The following is a 20866-nucleotide window of genomic DNA, read 5'->3' on the forward strand; positions in this document are numbered from 1 at the left end:
ATCAAATGTACATTTGGAATCTTTATCACGTTTTATCACCTTTAATATTTACTTTGAAATATTTAATCACATCAAATGTTTAAAGATGGACTCCATTTCAGTTTACTTATATTAATATTTACTGTGAAATGTCTGACTATATAATTGTTTACTTTAATTCCACGAAGTGCTAATTTAAAAATAGGATCTATTTCATTACATGTATGCTTGTTACCTGAAATATTAAACTGTTACTTGGTGTTTGAATAAAACGTCTTAGGAATGTTCACCACATGAACATTTATTAAATGAGAGAAATCAGTCAAGTCCATGTTAGTATTCAACTGTACAAACATTTCAACACAAAACAATTTGTGCAAATCCATTTCTTACAATGCACATTTTTGCATAAAACAGTACAAGCAGCTGCTACAAAAAGTTCAAAACAATGAGTGCAGCAAACTTTTTTTTTCCAGTCTGTGTTTTACATGTCAACATGTGGAGGTTTCTTTTGCGTTAGACTTTACAATCATGTTCACCAAACTGCAGCACACATACACAATCTTATCAAGAAGTGTCGTCTCTTCTCCCTCACATGTGAGCAGCAAAGTTATTGGCACAGTTCTGTGCAACATTTTGTATTTGTTTGTCATGCAACTGATCACTCTTTCCACATGGATTCTGAGGTGAGCTACAGCTTGTGTGTCTTCGACATCTTTAGCGTCGAGCTGACCTCTCCCTTTAGTGAATGAGGGCATTTTGACCTCAGCGCACATCATTCCTACACTGTCTTTAACATCAAATCCTCTGCCAGCTAACACAATGTCCCCAGGTAATAAATTGGAGAGAATGCCACAGTTTTCTGCTATGTGCTTGTCTGATGCTCGCCCGCCCCATCCGTTAGAAATAAAAGAAATTGAACCATGCGGTGTGATCCCAATCAGGTATTTCATTGTGTGTCTACCTTTGTGCTGAGAGAAGGACTGCGCGCGTGCTTTTAAATTTGAGGGCTTTTCTGTGCCTATTTCAAAACAGTCGACAATAATTGCCACACGCTTTCCAAATGTTTTCAAAAACTGAGGTGGCATGTCGGCTTGTAAGCAATGCCTCTCAGGCCAGTTCACCGCTGGCTTAAGGCGTGTGTACAATACATCTAGGGTGTCAGCAAAGGTATCAGACAGAGTTTTGTGTGACACATTAAAAAGATGGCAGAGATGCTGAACAGGTAGATCAAGTCTAAGACGTATCAGTGTAAGTACAACCATTTGAAATTGTGAAAGTTTTTTTGATGCTGGGAGAAAAGGCATAACAGTGTTAAACAACGACAACAAGACAGCAAAGCAAGGAAGTCCTGTATAATATGTGACCTTTTTTGTGTCATCCTTAAAAAAATTTTCGGCCAGCAGTCTTTTGTTGAGCTCGGACCTGAGCTCCCTGTTCTCCTGTAACAGACGGTTTACTTCTGCCATCCTCTCTTCACACAACTGACATTTGGTTGGTTGCCTTTTTGATGCTGGTTCATGTTCGTCTTCCCGACCTACAGCCTCACTGAGTTCCTCTTTTATAGTTTGTACTGTTGTGTGTTTATTATTTGGCTCTTCTGGGGTTTCTGATGGAGTCTCTGGAACCTGCTCCTCCAGCTGTCGATCCGACATGTCCGTCGCTATATGGTCTTCAGCTGCACCGCTGCGGCGCCTCTTTCGACGAGAACGTCGGTCTGATGTCGACATATTTGAGGGGGGACTCATCAGCAGAGTTGGAACCCAGTCTGGATTCTGCTCATCCATTTCATATGAAGGTTTGCCTTGAAGAGGACATATGAGAACACAGATCAGCGTTACTAATGTGAAACTGGCAACACTAGAACAATGCAAGCAGTTTATTTCATCTAATGTTAATTTCATTGATAAAGCACTTTAAAAACAGCTATTAACTGCACCACAGTGCTGTACGGTATTCATAAAACCACATTAGAATACAACACACGTTACATACAAAAAATATGCATAAACCAGGTCGTGTTTACCATCTGTGACCTAAGCATGAACTAAACGTGAGTACATCCGAACAAAGTCGTGGCAAAAACGTGTGGCACAACACCAACAAAGCGAATTTAGACACTCACCAGAATGGAAATGTTTGGAACAAACTTGTATGTATCTTGGAATGCTGGAGAAGTTTATATCAGGACGTTTCACCGCTGATATCCAGGCCATTCGTCTTCGTTTCGTTAGCTCAGAAACATGTTCTCCCTCCCGTTGTTTCCAGGCAGGAAAACAATGAAACGAAAGTCCGTTTTCTATCTTTTTACCACTCCGGTCGTGTGACCGGACGTTACATCCAACAACACAACAGGTTCGAACCATTGCTAAGTAATTCTAACCTACTTAAATTTTTAAAGAATCTGCGAGAAAGTTTTGTTTTCGACGGATATGATTATTTGTTGCCCTTCAAGATGGCGCTCATATCCCATCAACCACTGCGCCGCAGGCTATGCCTACCAGTGACGTCAACATTGGCAATCTTGCTAACAAGCTTAGCATAATTTAGCTAACATATGTATGGAACAGCATTACTGAACTTACACGATTTATTTTGAAAAAATGGAAAGGTTTTCCCCCCTTTTTTTCTGGCACAAACTGTGCAGCTCAGCAGCACGTCTCCCGGTGAGCCACAGGTGTTAAACCATATTCTGTGACCTGACCACCGTATGTTGTGAACGTATACTGTGGGGGAGGGGAACAAACAAATGGAAAGAAATACGGTCAAATAAACACTCCTATTTGACCACTGTTATGATTATTATGGAAATATAACTCAGATATTGTGACCATGGTATTAATTATAGAACATCAAATACTAGAGCATTTAAAACATGTTTACTTATAGAAAAATGTTAAATACTATGGTCCGTCTTCCCATAAGTAAGCATTATTTGTATTTTTCAAAACATAACAGTGGGGTCACTCTTGCATTAGTAGTAGTAAACTCCCTCAAGGTGTGTTCAAAGACGACTCGGAAAAACATGTTACCACATGTTAAATGTGAATGAATCTTTTATTAAGTGTGGAAGAAAAACAGTGGTCTAGAGGAGTTTGACACCAACAAACTTGTCATGTATACAGATGATTAATGTCCCACAGTGACTGAAGACTAAATGTACCTTTATATACACGATGAAGAGGCAGAACACACAAGATAAATTAATTGTGGATACAACTCACGCCAACACAACTGTTCAGACTGAAAATAGTAAAAGCAGATCTCGAAGCTTGCAGGCTCAGAAGGAGATTATGTTCTCTTAGAAGTTTCCTAAACTTAAAACGGTCATGTTGAACAAGCATACACTTCAGACTGATGTTGAATTGAAGAGAAAGCATGTGGAATCATGACGATGTTCACACGCACTAAAGCCACGCGGTAAGCAGTTTTCAGTCTGTGCACCCTCTGCTTGCAAGTGGAGAACAGTTGGGAGGGTTTGGACGAAGGACTGGCGCCACCGTCGGGATCCTCTGCAGAAGGACATCGATCCTCGCCCACCTGAGTATGCTAGGTTACGGGCCAGAACGTCATAAAAACTCCAAACACACATATGTTTCCGTAGGCATGTATGCTGGAGCTCCTCTGAGAAGTGGACAGACCGATGGAGGCCAGACGAGTGACCCCGCCGTTCAGCAGGCTACCTTCATATCAGACCCTTAGTGCTGTGTATGATGTCTAAACAAGCATCTTCGACCCTGTGACCTCTGGCTGGGAACCAGCAGGACAGGATAGAGTCCAATATGAGCACAGCCTGCTAAACAGGCGGGGTTTAACCTCAGCAACCAGACTGGGTGATGTCTCCACCCGACCTCTTTGACACCTCCAAGGTGGTAAAGACCTGCAGGGGGAAGAGGCAATCGTTATGGAAATGTTGCTTGGTAAAAGGCCTGGAGAAGCAGGCAGAATTATTGGCACTCCAGGTAGAGATTTGTAAAAAGACTCAAAATAAATTAATCTTTAATGTAGCAGTCAACAGGACTAGGGTTTCCACTCAGTGTACTTGGGGGACCCCATGGCCCCAGGCTAAGTGTTGCTTATTATAATTTCTCTGGTGAAACGGTTTGAAGTACAGCATCAGTATGGTCAGGATGTCAAAACATAGAGAGAATGAGGTCAGGTGTCCTTTTTTTGGTTTTTCTTTCTGTTTGTTTTAAATTCACCAGACCTCTGACCACTTCCTGTCTCTACACCAACAACTTCAGACTTTATTTGTGACTTGTCAGCAAATGAAGTGACAATTTTTGCAACATCTTTTGATCCTTTATCTGTGACTTAAGACTTATTTTAATTGCATTAATTAATTAAATGTAGTCTTCAACTTCATAGTTGGTGTTTAGGTATTGTTAAAGTCTTCAAACTAGAGGTGTGCCGATCGATCGGTCACCGATCATAATCGGGCCGATTTTCGTGAAAAAGTGCATGATCGGTTATCGGCGATCATTGTCTCTTTTACCGATACCGATCACCTGCTTCTCATTTCGCAGCCTGCCTGTGCAGCTGGTCTCTTTCCTTCACTCTGCGCAAATGCGGAGCAACAAATCCTAAGCGATGTGGAACTATAACGCACTGAGTGAATGGGGAAGTTTGCGTGTTGTGGGGAAAATTGAAGCACGTCAAAAATGCATCAACACAACGAAGCTAATGCGACATAAAAGCAATGCCATATTTGACGGAGTTTGGCTACATCGAGGCTCACTGCAGTAAAAAAGACATACGGAGGATCAGATAGCAGGTAAAGCAGCGCACAGCTACAAACACTCACCCGGATTAGCATGACGGTCAGAAAGCTAAACAAATAACCCGCAAAATTATTTAAGTCTTCGAGCTGCGATGTAAGACGCTGGTTCTGCTCTCGCTGTTGAACCGCTGCTACGCTACAGGTAGTAATATTTGACAGACGGAGCTTCGCTTCTGCTCCACCTGGTAGTGACTCTCACACCGAACCTCTGCTTAAAGCTGCAGCATCTAACTTAAAAAAATACATTTTACCTACATATTAAAACGTTCGCTGTCCTAACATGAGACAGATAATCTCTAAAAAATTAATCGATCTCCTCCCTGATCTGCATAATTACTCCGCTCAGTCAGAAACAGACACTCAGAGCTAGCAGTAATCAGCTAGCCGCCATGCTATCAGGAAGTTTTCATTCAGTAACTCAGGATTGTTTATTGTAATGGATCATGTTTTTGCCTTTGAATGTTAGGTTTTATACTTGAACTTTCTGGCAATGTTGAGAGGTTTTATTTTGGCTCTTTGCATTATTTAGCCTCCTCAGAGCTTTCATATGTTTTCAGTCTGTTAAAGATAGTATTATCAATACCAGTACAATTTGCACAAAGCCTGTTTTGTTTAGTTTTCTTCTTGGAAAAAGTTATTAAAAACAAGTTTTTGTCTAAATTAAGGTGAATTCATGGTTCCTTTTTCCACATAATGTAACCAGTAGTGTTTATGATAAAAAATAAATAAATAATAATTATGTGATCGGTATCGGTGTATCGGCCCTCATGGGTGATCGGTATCGGTATCGGCAGGAAAAAACCTGATCGGCACATCCCTACTTCAAACACATGATTACCAAGTCATATTTTTAAAAATTTCTGTCAACTTTAAACATTTGACTCAAACACTGAGGGCAACTGGATGGCTGTCCTAAATGATCTATTGCTCCAGTAATTATTGTAATAGTCTATAAGATTTTTTGAGACAATTTTCAAGTGATATATTGATAATGGCATAATCCAAGTTTGCCCTCTCAAACACCAATAAATGTAAAATTTGTAAAAAAAAAAAAAAAAAAAAAGAAAAGCAAAAAAACATAAGCACTGGAGCCAGAAAATATTTTAAATAAATAAAACAAAATAAATAAATACAACTGAAAAACCATTTATAACTTAAATCATAAATAAAATGGATTATGAAGTCTCTAAGCAAAATTGCCCTTCAAAAAACCTCAGCAAGGAAACAGAATAACCTAATGTGCAGCAATTAGCCCTGTTACACATTAACATAATGAATGTGTAATGCTACTCCATTATTAAGCTAATTCACCCTATCCATCACAACAATAAAACTGATCCATAATTAAACTCAACATCTTCTTGATCTCCTAGAGATCGTCTAGGAGACGATAACAGAAGCATGAGGATGGTGCCTTCACACAGGAAGTAAAATATCCCTTTTTTTACGCTTCAGGACTCAATTTGTAGCGACATTTTAATCAGAATAAAAAAGGTTGGTGTGCTGCTCCTACCTCAGCGCAGGTCGGGTGGATGCCGATGGTGGCGTCAAACTGCTCCTTGGTCGCGCCACATTTCATGGCGGCACCGAAGCCCTGCGTCACCTCCCCGGCGTTTGGCCCCAGGTAGTGGAACCCGACGACTCGGTCCTGAAAGGCGACAATGAAAACAATAAACTGATAGGACAGAACAGTGGAGAGAGGCAGATAAATCTGCTGAAACCGTACGCTGTCCAGTTTGTTGCAGATGATCTTGGCATAGCATTGGTTGTTGTCGCGGCCCGGCACAGTGAACTCCAGAGGCCAGAACAGACTGTGGTACACCTATTACACAAAAAACAAGGTCAGACACGTATGTGAAGACATTAAATAAAACATTTTTATTAAAATGCCCTTAAAGCTGCAGTATGCATGTATGTGTATTATATATATATATATATATATATATATATATATTTTACGTTTGATGAAACAGTCACTATGTAGTGACAGTATGTTGAGACAGATGATCAAAAAAAAAAAATCTTCTCTGCCTTCTCCCCACTGCCATCTGTAAACAATCAAAGCCAGGAGGCAGGTCTTAATGCTGTCAGTCACCCCTACTTGTGGTGCTGCTCATCCACCGCCTGCTCTGTTACGCTACAGCTAGCATAGCCTAGTTAGCATGGCCACCAATGACAGCAAATAAATGGTCTTCCTGCAAGTACATGAGAATGATTGACAGCGCTAAGACGCTCTTCCTCCCTGTGATTGGTTGCTTTTGGTGCGTTTATTCAGACACCAACAGCAGCTCAGGCAGGAGGTGGAGAAGATCCATCTTTTCACAGATTACCCATCTTAAACTGTCACGACATGGTGACAGTTGTAACAAATATGTATATATGCTTTTAAAAAATTAATAAATAAAAGTTGCATAGAGCACCTTTAATACATTCCAAAAATACTTTAAAAATCCATCTAAAGCTGCTAAATTTCCTGCTTACAACAATGAATGAGTGCGAGACTAAAGGTCTTGAGACAAACTGGTTAGATCAGACTTACTTAAAAGAAACAAGCCTGATTATCACCAGAAATATTTTATTTGAACTCTTTATTTGACAAAGAGACAAAGTGGACAGGATCCCAGTCAGCTGAACCTCTGATGAATTATTCACCTCGATGTTGTCCGGGCCGTACAGCTCGGTGGCTCTCTCCTCTGACAGGCCACAGGCGCCGTACTCCAGCGGGGTGAAAACCGTGGTGGGAACGTTGATGTAGTCACACTGCGCACAGACGCACAGACGGACGGACACACACACACACACACACACACACACACACACACACACACACACACACACTTATCAGGGGGCCCTGCACCGCCTTAGAGACTGTGCAGTTGGCATTAAAGGGACTGGAGATCAGGCTGTACCTTGACATTGGATCCGCCATAGAGACGGCGTGCCAGTAACTTTCCAGCTTGGATGGCGACGGGTGTCAGCTCCCACTTTCCCTCCAGAATGTCTCCGATGGCGTAGACGTGGGGCACGTTGGTCTGTTCCTCGTCGTTCACTGGAATCTTTCCATTTCTGGGAAAATAGTTCAGCGGGTTAACAAGGAGGGAAGGAAGAAACGGCAAGATTAAAACTAATCTAAATACAACAAAAGCAGAAGTCAAGTTCAAGTCACCATTCATCATCAATGAGTGTTAACATTTAGCAGGTACTTCAAATTAGACACATTAAAACAAGAATAATACAAACAATAAAGCTTCTTCACTGAACCTTCAGACACATAAAATCAGCCTTCTATCACCTGAAGAACATTTCTAGGATTTAAGGACTATTGTCCTAGCAAGATGTAGAGAAACTCAGAGTTTAACTTTAGTCACATTGATCAATGAAACACCACCAGGTCCTGACTACACGTGCAAGGTCAACAATAGTCACCCTATAGTTGCCAACTTAGCAACTTTGTCGCAATATTTTGTATCTCATCACTGTCACTGACCTGCTGGAAGGTCAGTGACAGTAAACCCACAGAGGTACACTGGATGCAGAGATGTCTAAACGTTTTGGTGCATGGGCCAAAATCCATCAAGTTCAAACTGATCAAGGGCCACATTTTGTCTTTTTGTTTTTTTTTTTTTACTTTTCTTGTCTATTCTTAGCAACAAGAACAGAATTTGGTCACTATTTCTTTAAAAACCTTTTGCTGCATTTAGTTTTGATTAGTTTTATAAGTCAATAAAATGCAGCTCTGGACATTCCAAGGTCTGATTTTAAGTAAAGTTGACATTTGTGGTATTTATATTTACTCAAATAAAAAAGAAACAAAGAAAGCAAAAGTAAAGCTTTTGCTTTCTTTTGCAAAAGAAAGCAAAAGTATTGAATGGTTTTAGGTTCAATACTTTGTGTTGAATCTAAAACCTTCCATCTCAAAACATTTTCAGTAAAATGTCTCATTTGCATCAGACATGCTTTCATTCTGATTATGAGCCAGTAATGCAGAAGCAAATCAGCTTTAGCTTTCTACCCTCATGGTTCACTATACACTGAAGGACGGCATACCATGACACAGCAAAGATAAAAAACTGGGTCCAAGGTCAGCCTGAACACACACTGTAGTAGATTTCATGAAGAGAGTGTTAATATTTCACATGCTCATTGAAACACAGAGCAGCTCAGACTGTATATTACTATGATCATAAGACCGTTCATATGACTGAGAACAGCTTCAGGCTCAGCTGCCAAGTTATTCACTAAACAGATCCTGGGGTCCAGTCAAAGACCGTTCACATCTGTTTCAGCATTAAGTCATGAGAGAAAAGCTGAGCAAAAACCAAGAAAAGGACAGTTTTGATCATGAAACTTCAGCAGTTCACTTCCTGTTGGTAACCACATGCTGATGTTATCATTTTACCAACCAGTCACCTTTCATATCTCCATAACAACCCCCTCAACCTGGCCCCCTCCCCCCAGCACCCTTCAGTTCCCCCAGCAGAGCCAGAAGTGCTGAATCACTGTGACTGTACGTCCAGTCTTAAAGGGACAGCGCAGAGAGAGGCGGCGCAGCAAAGGAGTCTTACTTTGGGTTCACTTTGACCCCTGCCTTGTCCAGGCCGATCTTATCTGTGCATGCGTTCCGACCCACTGCAATCAACACCTGAGGGACAGACAGAGGGCCTGGTTAGTTACAGGAAGTCCTCTGGGGTTGCTCAATTATTTGCATAGAATTTAAATGGAGACCAAAAAAATAAAAAAATTGATAATAAATCACTTCCTTCCCCTTAGAAGCTGCAAGACTGCTAAAACTAGACCCACTACAATGACTTTTTGTCAAACTTTAACCTATTTGGTCACAAAATAAATGTAAGGACAACTTAAACAAAATGGAAAAAAATAGTTTGGATTTCATCAAGGGTTGGGGGGAGCAAAACAAAAAAAAGAGATATAGGAGGAAGTGGTTCAGATTCCAAACACAGACTGATAAGGTGAAGAATGTTTGATCAGCTGATCAGAGATCTACACACCGTGTTGTACTCATCCTCCATTGTCTCGTCCGTCTCTGTGGACTTGGCCGTTACCTTCAGCCTGCCGGGGCTGCCTTCCTCCAGCTGCTCGATCTGATACACACAGACAAATGTTTATCTATGGCTTAAAAAAAAAAGATCAAACAGGGCTCAATTAGAAGTTATGCACAGTGCAAAGGCTGCAACAGTGGAGATAATTTGCAACTTCCATTACGTAAAATACAAGAGTGACACGTTTTATGGGAGATGGCAAGAACAACACACACACGCCCATACACACACCTTTGTCGGCACAAATTTGCGGATGAATTTGACTCCGTGTGTCTCCATGTGTGCTCCGGCGCGGTTGGCCATGTCCTGGTCGAAGCCCCTCAGCAGGATGGAACGCACCATGACAGTGACGTCGAGGCCCAAGCCGGCTAGGAAGCCGCCGCACTCCAGAGCCACGTAGGACGCTCCGATCACCAGCGTCTTCCCCGGGCAGTAGGACAGCGAGAACAGGTCGTCACTGGTGAACGGAGCAAAAACGAGACAAACCACAACTCGGGTAACCATTAAATCCCATTTAGCAGTCTGTTAATTCTGTATTGTATCTGTAATATTTGACAATATCTGTATCGGTCCAGATATTGAAACAAATCAAGGACAATTTGTGCTTTAAGCTGCGTTTTCCTGCAACGGCCGATGTTAAACCTCACATTTTAAACCTCAGATATTGGTATTGGTATCAAAACTGAAATTGAAATAAAGTGGATCGGCGCATCACTAGCTTTCTCATTTTGAGCTCGAAGTAGTTTTACAGTAATTTTACACTGTATATAACTCCCCCCCGCATTTTTAGGATGTTCAATGAACTCTGCAGAGCGATAAGTTTTATGATCCACAAATCTGGCTTTCATAATTAATGTCAAGTAACTTGCTTTATAAGTGCCAATGAAAATGACGTAGCAGTTTCCAGCTCTGGGAATATTCTAAAAGCTGAATTCAAACTCCAAGTTAACACCAGCAGCCATCTTAACATCAACACTTAAAAAAATAGGCAATCACCATTTACTAAGTAATTTAAAACATTTTATCCAATAAATGCTGAATCTCCTTTTTTGTTGGTAATACATAACTAATACCAGCTAACTGATGTTAGTTTTTTTTTATTTTATTAATCCACCTGCATTAATAAAGCAAACCATGACTAGAGATATGCAAACCATTTTATATAAGATTCATGAACAACTAGAGATATTAGAAGGCCAAACAATGCTTAAAAACTTCACTGCAAAAATGGGATTTATATGTTGAGTTCATAAAGCAGCAGGATGTCGGTCCACTGACCCGCATTATTAAAACAGAGCAAAAAACTGGAGCTGAGCCAATGATTTTAAACTGAAATTAGCGGCACAGGATCCTACTATAAAAAAAACAAAACAAAACAAAAAAAAACACAAAAAAAACCCAGAATGACTGGAGTTGTATAAACTATTTCAAACTGGGAAAAGAAAAACAGGCAGGCAGCATCCAGAGACAACAGCCTCCAGAGCTATGAGTGAACCAACCAGACACAGACAGAGTCCACCTTTAATAATAATAAAGGGTTTGTATTTACAGGGGACTGACAGGTGGGCAGAGCACACCCGTCGCCCCCCAAACCTCCAAGGCTCTTAACAGAGTGTGTGTGTGTGTGTGTGTGTGCTCACCTGGTGATGCAGTACTCTTTGTCTCCAGGGACTCCCAGGTAACGTGGCCTTTCCCCTGTAGCCAACACAAACCTGGCTGCTGTGTAAAATGTCTCCTTCCCTCGTTTGTTTGTTGCCTGACAGAACAAAGATGATAATTTAAAATGTTTACACCACAGAGCTCTGATCACATACAAGATGTAAAACATTGTTTTCTGTATGTGTGTTTGTCATGTCTGTTGTGTTCCTTGGTCTTAATGATGACTTTGGTTAACTCAAGTTCAAAGTAGTGGACTCTATTTAGGGGTGCCGGAGTAAGCTGGGCTGAATATCTGTGCAGGAGGTTCCTTGGTTCCATTACTTCATGTCCTCAATTACTGACTACTTAGTTTATCAAATATCCCCTCCAAGACATTATGTTTTTTGTGACTGCTGTGGCCTAAAATTAAAAGAGGTCATGATGCTCAGCAATGATCCACTGTTCACCTTGATTTTGTGTGGTTCGATAAACTCTGCATAGGCGTTGACGTAGTCGACGTTCTTGTCCCTCAGCGCCACCCTGTAGCCCCAGTTCAGAGAGCCGATGTAGTTGTTGACTGCAGTCTTCATGGTGTCCCAATTGTGTTTCACTGCAGACAGACAAACAGACGCCGTTAAAGCCAGGTTCCTCCTTCAGAGACCATTTGGGTTGTTGGGATGTCAGCGGTCGGCAGCCTCACCCGACTCGTCAAACTCCCAACCGAACTTTCGTGCGTCCTGGATGGCCGTAGCCAGCAGGGCTGTCTGGTGCATCAGCTTCTTGGGGATGCAGCCGACGTTCACACAGGTTCCACCGAGACCTGACGAAAACAACAGGTGTTCAGATTAACAATGGCTGCCCACAAGAAAATTCACTAGTTGGGTTTATGTCAAAGCGTCTCACCCCATGTGATTCCTGTTGGTGTGGGAACAACGTAGTCCAACACCATCACCTTCTTCCCCAACATGGCCGCTTCCTGTTAGCAGTAGACCACAATGTTATTGTCATTGAGTTGCATATTTCAATCCTCTTCTAAATCAGACTTTACAGTGCACTAGAAGTCACATGGCTCAAGAGATTGCTGGCATTTTATTGCTACAACAGTAGCCTAGCAACCAGAGCAGAATGGCAGAATCTACTAGATCACCTTGGAGCAGGCCAGGCCTCCGGATCCGCCTCCGATGACTATCAGGTCATAATCGTATGCTTCCTTTACCCCGCTGAGGAGCTGCTGTAGGCTGCCATCTTTGTGAGCCTGATGCAAACATGAACACAAAGTTCCCACAATGCACTGGTCAAATGAAAACCAGAGGATCACACTACACTGGGATGGAACAACTACAACAGTCAACCATTTGTTTATATTCCACTTTGTTACAAAAATGAAAAAAGTCAGATTTCACACAATGGAAGTGAGAAACAAAGATCATTTATAGGTTTTGCCTGTCCTCTTCAATTTCCAATTTTAGGTACAATTTGTTTTGCTGCAGTAGATAAAAGCAAAACAAATCAATTAGGAGGAAGGTCGAGGACTGTACACAACTTCAGAGTATCTACTTTCTGTCTAATACAGGAAGTAGAAGTATGTGTAATGCTAACATCTGATGAATCACACTGTGTAACCTGGTGGAATTGCACCAAACCAACATCTTCTTTGCAACATTTCAAAAGTTTGCTTATTAACCAATCAACAGCAATGTACATACGTTAGACATGCAATCAATGTCAATAGATCATACATCTGATAGAATATTCACTAAACTCCAATCCAGAACTGCACAGCATTCTGGGAGATGTTGGTAGAGGAAATATTTTACCCAGTCAACATCTCACAGCAAACTAAACAAGGCTTGTGGCATCAACTAACTCACTCTTTGGTTACCTAGCAACAATCTGTTGAGTAACTTGCGCAACAGCCACAGATTTCGCAATTGTATCTCATAACTGCTTAAAAATGGGGGCGGGGGGGAAAAACAATGTGGAGTGAAAGCTGGATGTAATGGGACAAATCAAATCACCGGTTTGGCAGTATTTCAGATATTTAAATCTGAAATACTGAAATAATTTGGTATTTGGTATAATCGATAATTATTGACAATCATCAATATCGACTGGTATGAAATGCTTTCATCATGATAAGTTTTTCAGTCATATTGTCCAGTCCTAGTTTCAGGTAAATCCTCTGATTCATTTGGAAATGTTCCAACTATTTGGTTCCTGGTCATCCAATCAGTTATTTTATAAAGTCTGTGTAAACCATGAATTCAGACAGTTGACTGAAGTTGGACTCTAACTGATCTGATGTCTTTTTTTCTCAGGCAGCTTCGCAATAAACCACCTGCTACAGCCGCAGGGATGTCAGGCTTGTCTTTAAGTTATGTGTTCAAACGCCCCATAAGATCCTCTGTACTGAAGTCATTTGACCCTCACCTGCATGGTTTTGTCACAACCACCGACATGCGTCTTGTTGACGAAGACCTGAGGAACTGTCCTCTGCCCAGTCATCTCCAGCAACATCTCCTGGTAGTTGGATCCATTCTCTGGACAAAAAGGTCATGGTGTCAGTGCGAGACAGACAGCAGGTTTGTTGGGATTATGTGCCAATGAAATGCAAAACAGAGCAGCAGAACAACAAGCTCTTCTCTACCTAGTGATACTCTTTATTTTGTTCCAGTGCGTTTCTTGTTTGATATAAAGTTACTGAAAAACAAAGAAAATAAAGAAGAGGAAACAGAACTGCTAAACAGTCTTTACTTCCTTCAAAATAAGAGCAGGGATATAGATGGAGGTCTAGATAAGTTTTGCTGGATAACAAATTGTCTCAGAAGTTGCAGTGACAAATGATAGTATTGTTCTGAGACCATTTCCTAGTAATATAACTGTAATGCATAGCAATTCAAGAACACATCCTCAAAGATCAACTAACTTTAAATTCTAATCAACATCTAACATTGAAACTGGAAGAAGTTTTACATTTCTAAAAAAAATAAAAACAACCAATAATATGAATCATAAAGTCTCTGTAAACACAACTGTCCTTCAAAACAAGGTCTAGTTGAGACCAAAACACCAGACTGAAGACTTTTATCAGACAGTTTTTGGAAGAAAAAGAGAAAAACAATAAATCATGCAAATGGAAATTGTTGAGCTTGTTTTAATTTATCGTGCCATTAATCAATTGCTGTCTTATTGGGACAGGCATACATAGACGTCCAACTATTCAGAGTTGATAACCAAAATGTCAACACAGATGTGGGAGTTAAGAAATAGTTCTGGGTGCAGCAATGCCTAAAGAAAACAACCGGCCCGGCTGGAGGAAGTTCATCAGTTGTTCAGCCTTGGATGAACAAAGTATTGGAACAGAAATGCTCATCTGCCAGCTTGAACGTCTCACATCAGTGCTCTCAATCTGACAGCTAACGCTAACATTCATACAAAAAAACTGTTTCTTCATCTGGAAGCCAGCTGGAGTTCAGGGCTGACACAGTTCTGGTAAAGGATGTGAACATCAGTCATGTTGTTATGGCTGAATGGTTGTTTCCAGCAGAGTAATCTAGTTAGTGGAAGCAGCTCCATTAACCAACTCTCTACTCAGCATAATCAGGAAAGGTTGAAACAATGTTGAGCCAGAGACGCCTCACTGTGCATGGAGTCAGTATAGATCATGATTAACTTGTTTGACATGCGACAGCTCACTGTCCATGTAACACAGCGGCCATGTTGTAGCACCTCCTGCTGCTGATTGGTTGTTTTTAATTTGAGTGAGAGTGTGAGCCAATCACAGCTCAGCGAGTGGTGGAACAAAACTGCCATCCATCTACTAATCTACAGGCTGCAGCTTTAAGAATGAATTGATTCTGGTAGATCTGGTAGGTATTTACTGCTCCCTGTCTTTGTTTAAAAAGAACAAACAGTACTTTTTTTCAATATCAGGACTGATACAGATATTAATATTGGCCCTTCTCCAGTTCAAAGGTCAGCATCAGGTTTTAAAGTGAGGAAAACTACATTGAGTCTTACCTATGAGGTCCAGCTCCATCGCGTTGAACTCGATTTTCAGTTCCTTGAACAAGTCCTTCACCTGCACACAAACAGATTTACACTTTGAAATAAAAACATTTTATGAGTGACGAAAATATTCAAAAGGGATCTGTTTCCATTGGAGTGGTTTCAATGGAAACAGACAAAATAGCACCAGAACCAAACAGTACCGACATGTAAGCCTTTCACAGTACCAATTAATCAAATGATGAATTAAAATTGGCTTGATGATTTCCACTCTGTTGATTTATATTTTCTGAAGGGCAATTCTGTTTACAGAGACTTACTTCATAATCCATTTTATTTATGGCTTCTGTTGGATGTAGTTTTTATTTTTGTTTTAGGTTGTTATTGTTTGGTTATTTCGGATATTTTAAATATCTTCCAGTTGCAGTGAACTTTTCAAAATTGAGTGAACTTGCATTAGCATTAGTATTTTTGAAAATGGTCTCAAAACAACATTATTGTTTATAGCAATAACTGGGACAATTTATACACTAAAATCTGTTATGACAGGCCTATCAACCTGTAGCGCTGTGCAAAAATTAAACTTTTTTTTTTTTTCAAATTTCCAGAAACTCCAAAAGTCCAAAAAACTAAACAGTACTAAAGATGGAAGCTATAGAAATCGTTTTATTGAAATGACTGGACAATATGGTCAGATTAAGATTTTTTCATGATTCATATTCCCAGTTACAGTGAAATGGAAAAGTGCTTCCACAAAACTCCTACGTTTTACGTTATTTTAAAAAGTAAACAGAAATAAATCTGTTCTTTTCTTCTAGATATGTCCTCAAAAATAAGTTAATAATAATCAATTTTACCTGATGGAACCTTTCAAAGCACTTGAGGTCACCGAACAAAAACAGAAACAATAAAATAAGTTGTTCCTCCTCCTCCCCCCCCCATCAGGTTTTCAGCACTGAGGGCAAAAGCAGCTCTTTGGATCAGAAACGTTACAGACAACTGGTCTTATTCAAACACAGCATTTTGTGGGCTAAAATAGCATTTTTGTCAGCAGAGTTTTACCACAACATCTGACACACAGCAACACACTCCACCCATAAAGCTGTAAGCAGAGCTTCGCAATGATTTGACTACATTTACAGTGGAGTGAAAGGAAATTGATATTTTTTTTAATCAAATACAAACCTAAGAAGTTTGGAAAAGAAGCCCACATGTGTGTAAATTAATCAGAGAATGAGACAGGTAAGCTGTCAGAGAATCTGTCAAACGGGTCAGGAACGTCACTGAAACTAAACATTATTCTGACAACCTGATTTTAAAAAGTCAGTCTGCTGATTTTTCATCCAAGCCGTTTTCATACAATATTAGAAAATGCATTTAAAAAACTTCAAATAAGCAAATTAAATCTATTCTTATATAAGAAAAAAACCATTTTTGCTTCAAATAAAGAATGAATCTGCAGCTAAAAAAAAGATACTTCTAACATCAACATGAAAAGCGAAGCTAAAACTTTGCCAACTGAGGATAAAACATTTTTTTTATCAAGTGTTTTATTATTATTTTTAAATGCAAAATGTAGATATGTTTGTACAGTTTTGGCTTAGTTACAGCTCTGAGTGTGTTCTTTCAGTAAATTGCCTTTTTTCAGTCTGTGTACTCCGGTTAACAATTTATCAATTACTAAATCAGCTGACCAGCATTTAAAAAAAAAAAAATCTGTTCATTGCGATTCATCTGACTAATTGCCTCAGCATATTTAAGGGTTAGAATGACCAAGACCTAAATCTGATTTAGAGTCTCGCAATACAGCCAGACAGCTATCTAAAGGAAACGGCATAAGCAAGTGAGGCGGATCAGCACCAATGACGTCACCCAGACCACGCCAGTCCGGAAATCCTGTCTGCACAGGCACACGGTCACAGCAGTCTTTAGTCAGAGGCTTCTACAGATGCATTGTAACAATGACTGCTACTGAAGATCCTTCCTGACCCCTGCGTTGCCATCCACAACTACTCAAATTCAATTCAAAAATATTTAAATAAGATGAATATACTTTGATGATCTAAAGCTACAACTGCATTTCATTTCCCTTTGGGATAAATAAAAGGATTTTTATTTTTTTACATTTAATTTACATTTGTTAGTCCTGTAGAGTTGCCAAAAACACTTCAAGTCTTAACAGCAGTAATGCCACACTTTTAAAGACTTGTTTGTAAAAATTGTTGATGATCATGTTCGTTTCTTTTTGCTTCACACTTATGGACTTATGTGTGTTGTATCATTATATTACATACATTGAAGTTTTTAGCTACAGTGCAAAAGCAAATTTTTTGTTATGTTTGAAAATGTAGCCAAAATATTATTTATATAATCTATCAGGATAATAATGTCAGCCCTGAAACTTTATAAAATAAAAATACTGATCATGGTTCATGAACTGTAGGAAAATAAAAAACAACTTACTACATCCGAAAGAAAACTAGAATTACAGGAAAATCTTCTTCTGGAGGAATTTCTTCTTTACTTAGATTACTGTTAATTAATGACAAAATGCTAAAATAAGTGTTATATATATATATATATATATATATATATATATATATATATATGAGTATAGAATACGCAACTAAAGGCGTGACGTGCGTTATGGTATGTCAACAAAAATACGTGACAGTTGACTTCCAATACTAGACAAACTGACTGAAAACAGGTTGTCTTAAGCCTCAGATTAAAAAAAGAAAAAAAGAAAACAAAGAAAGAAAGAAATAGTCAGGCGCCAAGAGCGAGATATTATGCAAGCAAATGTTTTGCCACATTTACAGACTCCTCAAAGCGAATACGAGATTTGCTCGGTTTCAGATTAACCACTGCGTTTAGAGATGTGAACAGGCAAATAAACTATATTAAGTTTGGAATGCGTCTTAAAGAGACAGAGGCAGAGTGGCAGCATCGACGCAAAGCTCCAGCAATTAGGCCGAGCCCATCCCGTGCGGTTCGCGGGTGAAATATCGAAGTTTCAGATCCGGGCTAATAAGCAAGGTCTACTCAATTAGGTTAAGCTAAAAATACTTACCTGGATACAGTACGGACAGTAGCTTTTGCTGAAGACCACCACTTGGTTAGAGTCAATAAGCTTCTGTATCTTAGTTTTGAGTTCATTTTTGCCGGTGTCTTTTTCGATGGGAGGCATTTTCCAGCTATTTCCGTCTGCTTGCGCAAAGCAAGCTCCGGTAGACGGATTCCAAAAACAATAAACTAAATGCTAACTATCTGCATCAGTTACTTCTCCGTTCTAATAACGCCCCTAAAGTCTATAAGGGGCGATAAAACACCAGACACAGGAGGACAGTGAATCTGACCTCAATTCTGGTCACTGCTCTGAAAGCAGGTAGTAGTCTATCATCCGCGCCAACAGTCTCCAGTATTTTCTTGTCTAAGTCCTATGGGAGCGCTTGTTATGTGTTACAATGTTCACCGTGCGGTTCATAGTGAACTGTAGGGAACTGGAACAACCCCGCCCACGGACCAAATTGTGTGATACAAAACGAAGGTACTATGAGATACGTCACAGCGTCGCCCATTAACACACGCCCATGTAGGAACAAATTACTCAACTGATACGTTAAAGTGAGAATACCATGGAAATATACTTAATTACGTAAAGAAATATAAAATCTTACTAGTTAGGAGAGCCATATGAAGATAAAGATAAAATATTCCAACTTTATAAAAGTACCGTAAAAAAGCAAAAAGCGAAGCTGTAAACTTTATTTTGTTATTAACTAATATTGTTTAGGGTAAGAAAGACATCATCACCAGAGATGACCAACGCTAATGGCACTTTAGTACTACTCGTCTCAATCGACGATCTCCTCGAAATAGTGGAGTCTTTCGCCACCTGCTGGTTAAAACACGCTAAAACAAAAATTGTATACTGTAACAATTACTTCATTTCTGGCCAAGAGCCAAAAAATATTGACTTTCAAGCTTTCTTTCAATAATGTGAAACTGGGTAAAGGCTTCATTTTATTCTGTGTTGTTGGTATTGATGTATTTAGATGGAGGTTTGTGTGGAGGTTTGAAGAAACATTAGTGGTAGTTCATTACACTGAACTTATTACAAAAATGAGCCATAAGAGTTATCACTAATAAAATGCTCTCACCCAGAGCTCTGATGAGGAGGAGAGGAGGGGAAGGGGTATGGCAAAACAGCTGACATTGATTCAACATTGATCTGATGTTGATAAGACATTTCAGTCTTATCAACAATGTTGTTTTCAACGACAAAACAACATTGATTCAATGACAGTTTCAACGGTTTGATTGGATGGTTGTTTGATGGTTGATCCACCATCATTTGTCGACTTCAACCAAAAATCAACGATTCTAACTATATTTCAACGTTGATTTAACGTCGTGTGCTATCTGGGATCTGACGGAGTTGACGAAATGCCAAACTACCTCAATTTATATGTTATTCTGAAGGAGGCCATATTGTAGCTCATCAGCTCCATTAAATCTTTACAGTATACTAAAATTAAGCATTTATTTCACAAAATTTCATCAAAGTTTTGTAAATTGTCAGTCATGGTGTTGACACATCGTGGTTGTAACGAGCAATTTAGGAATAAAACAGAAGAAAAGAACTAAAGAATAACATAAGCTAACCAGAGCTGCCTATCCCTCTTACGAAAGGAAGAGATCATGGGGTCCTCAGAAGTTCTGTTGCCCCCAATAATGCCTGATTTTTTTTTTTTTACATTCTTTTTATGTCTGACTGTGTTGACAAAAACTATGGACAAATTTCAATAGAGTTGGAAAATATATAAAAATGATTTTTAATTCAATTTACTGATACTTTTATAATTATTTATATGAATACTTATGCTTAATTGTCATAATATATTATCTTAGTATTCCTTTAATTGTTTTAAACTATTATAATGTATTGAGTTCTGCTCCAGGACAAGGGATTTTACAGGCACCATCCACCTACTACTATGTTTAAAATAAAAAACTATTCAGCAAACACCAGGAAAATATACATTGTTGTGCTCACATCTACGGAGCCCTCCAGGGGACATGGGGATTTTTTTTTTCTTTTGTGTTCCCTCAAAAGAAAAAAAAAATCCCCATGTCCCCCGGAGGGCTCCGTACACATGACCCAGGTTAGTTTAGTCAGATATTTGAAAAAATATATATTTTGTGTATATTTTATTCAAATTTTGTGCTTTATCCATAGGACCTGTTTTGTCCCTATTCTCAAGAATCATTATCTCCACCCATTCTAAAGCTAAACCTGCGTCACGCTGCTAAATCAGAACCGCGTCAGTAGAGGAACGTCAATTACTGCCGTCGCCTCCAGGTGAGTGCTGCTGTTACCAGAAGAAAAGGCCCCACG

The 20866-nt window shown here is 39.6% G+C and overlaps 2 protein-coding genes across 2 annotated transcripts; both read right to left on the reverse strand.

Moving 5' to 3' along the window:
• Positions 1 to 260: 260 nt before the first annotated feature.
• Positions 261 to 2456, reverse strand: LOC106925038 (uncharacterized). Its single transcript, XM_014999065.2, has 2 exons — positions 2105 to 2456; positions 261 to 1783 (listed from the first exon to the last, which is right to left on the reverse strand). Exons 1-2 carry the CDS (start codon positions 2343 to 2345, stop codon positions 471 to 473), a joined length of 1554 nt encoding a protein of 517 aa, XP_014854551.1. The 5' UTR covers positions 2346 to 2456; the 3' UTR covers positions 261 to 470.
• A 561-nt stretch (positions 2457 to 3017) lies between these two features.
• On the reverse strand, positions 3018 to 18906 carry txnrd3 (thioredoxin reductase 3). The gene is made up of 16 exons (XM_014999066.2): positions 18539 to 18906; positions 15478 to 15538; positions 13888 to 13997; positions 12605 to 12712; positions 12361 to 12433; positions 12158 to 12277; positions 11925 to 12067; positions 11460 to 11575; positions 10051 to 10276; positions 9769 to 9861; positions 9325 to 9401; positions 7669 to 7825; positions 7412 to 7519; positions 6486 to 6581; positions 6273 to 6407; positions 3018 to 3859 (listed from the first exon to the last, which is right to left on the reverse strand). The coding sequence occupies exons 1-16, from the start codon at positions 18653 to 18655 to the stop codon at positions 3791 to 3793; spliced, it is 1809 nt and encodes a 602-aa protein (XP_014854552.2). The 5' UTR covers positions 18656 to 18906; the 3' UTR covers positions 3018 to 3790.
• Between the last annotated feature and the right edge of the window lie 1960 nt (positions 18907 to 20866).

The sequence above is a fragment of the Poecilia mexicana genome, unplaced genomic scaffold (genome assembly GCF_051168715.1).
Source record: "Poecilia mexicana isolate PSO_F unplaced genomic scaffold, ASM5116871v1 scaffold_5, whole genome shotgun sequence".
In the NCBI taxonomy this organism is placed as follows: Eukaryota; Metazoa; Chordata; class Actinopteri; order Cyprinodontiformes; family Poeciliidae; genus Poecilia; species Poecilia mexicana.

Excerpts from the sequence above, each read along its gene's own strand:
- LOC106925038 (XM_014999065.2), bottom strand. The coding sequence starts at position 2,345 with ATGGTTCGAACCTGTTGTGTTGTTGGATGTAACGTCCGGTCACACGAC. Across the intron at positions 1,784-2,104 it reads TTCCAAACATTTCCATTCTG|GCAAACCTTCATATGAAATG; the intron begins GTGAGTGTCTAA and ends GTCCTCTTCAAG.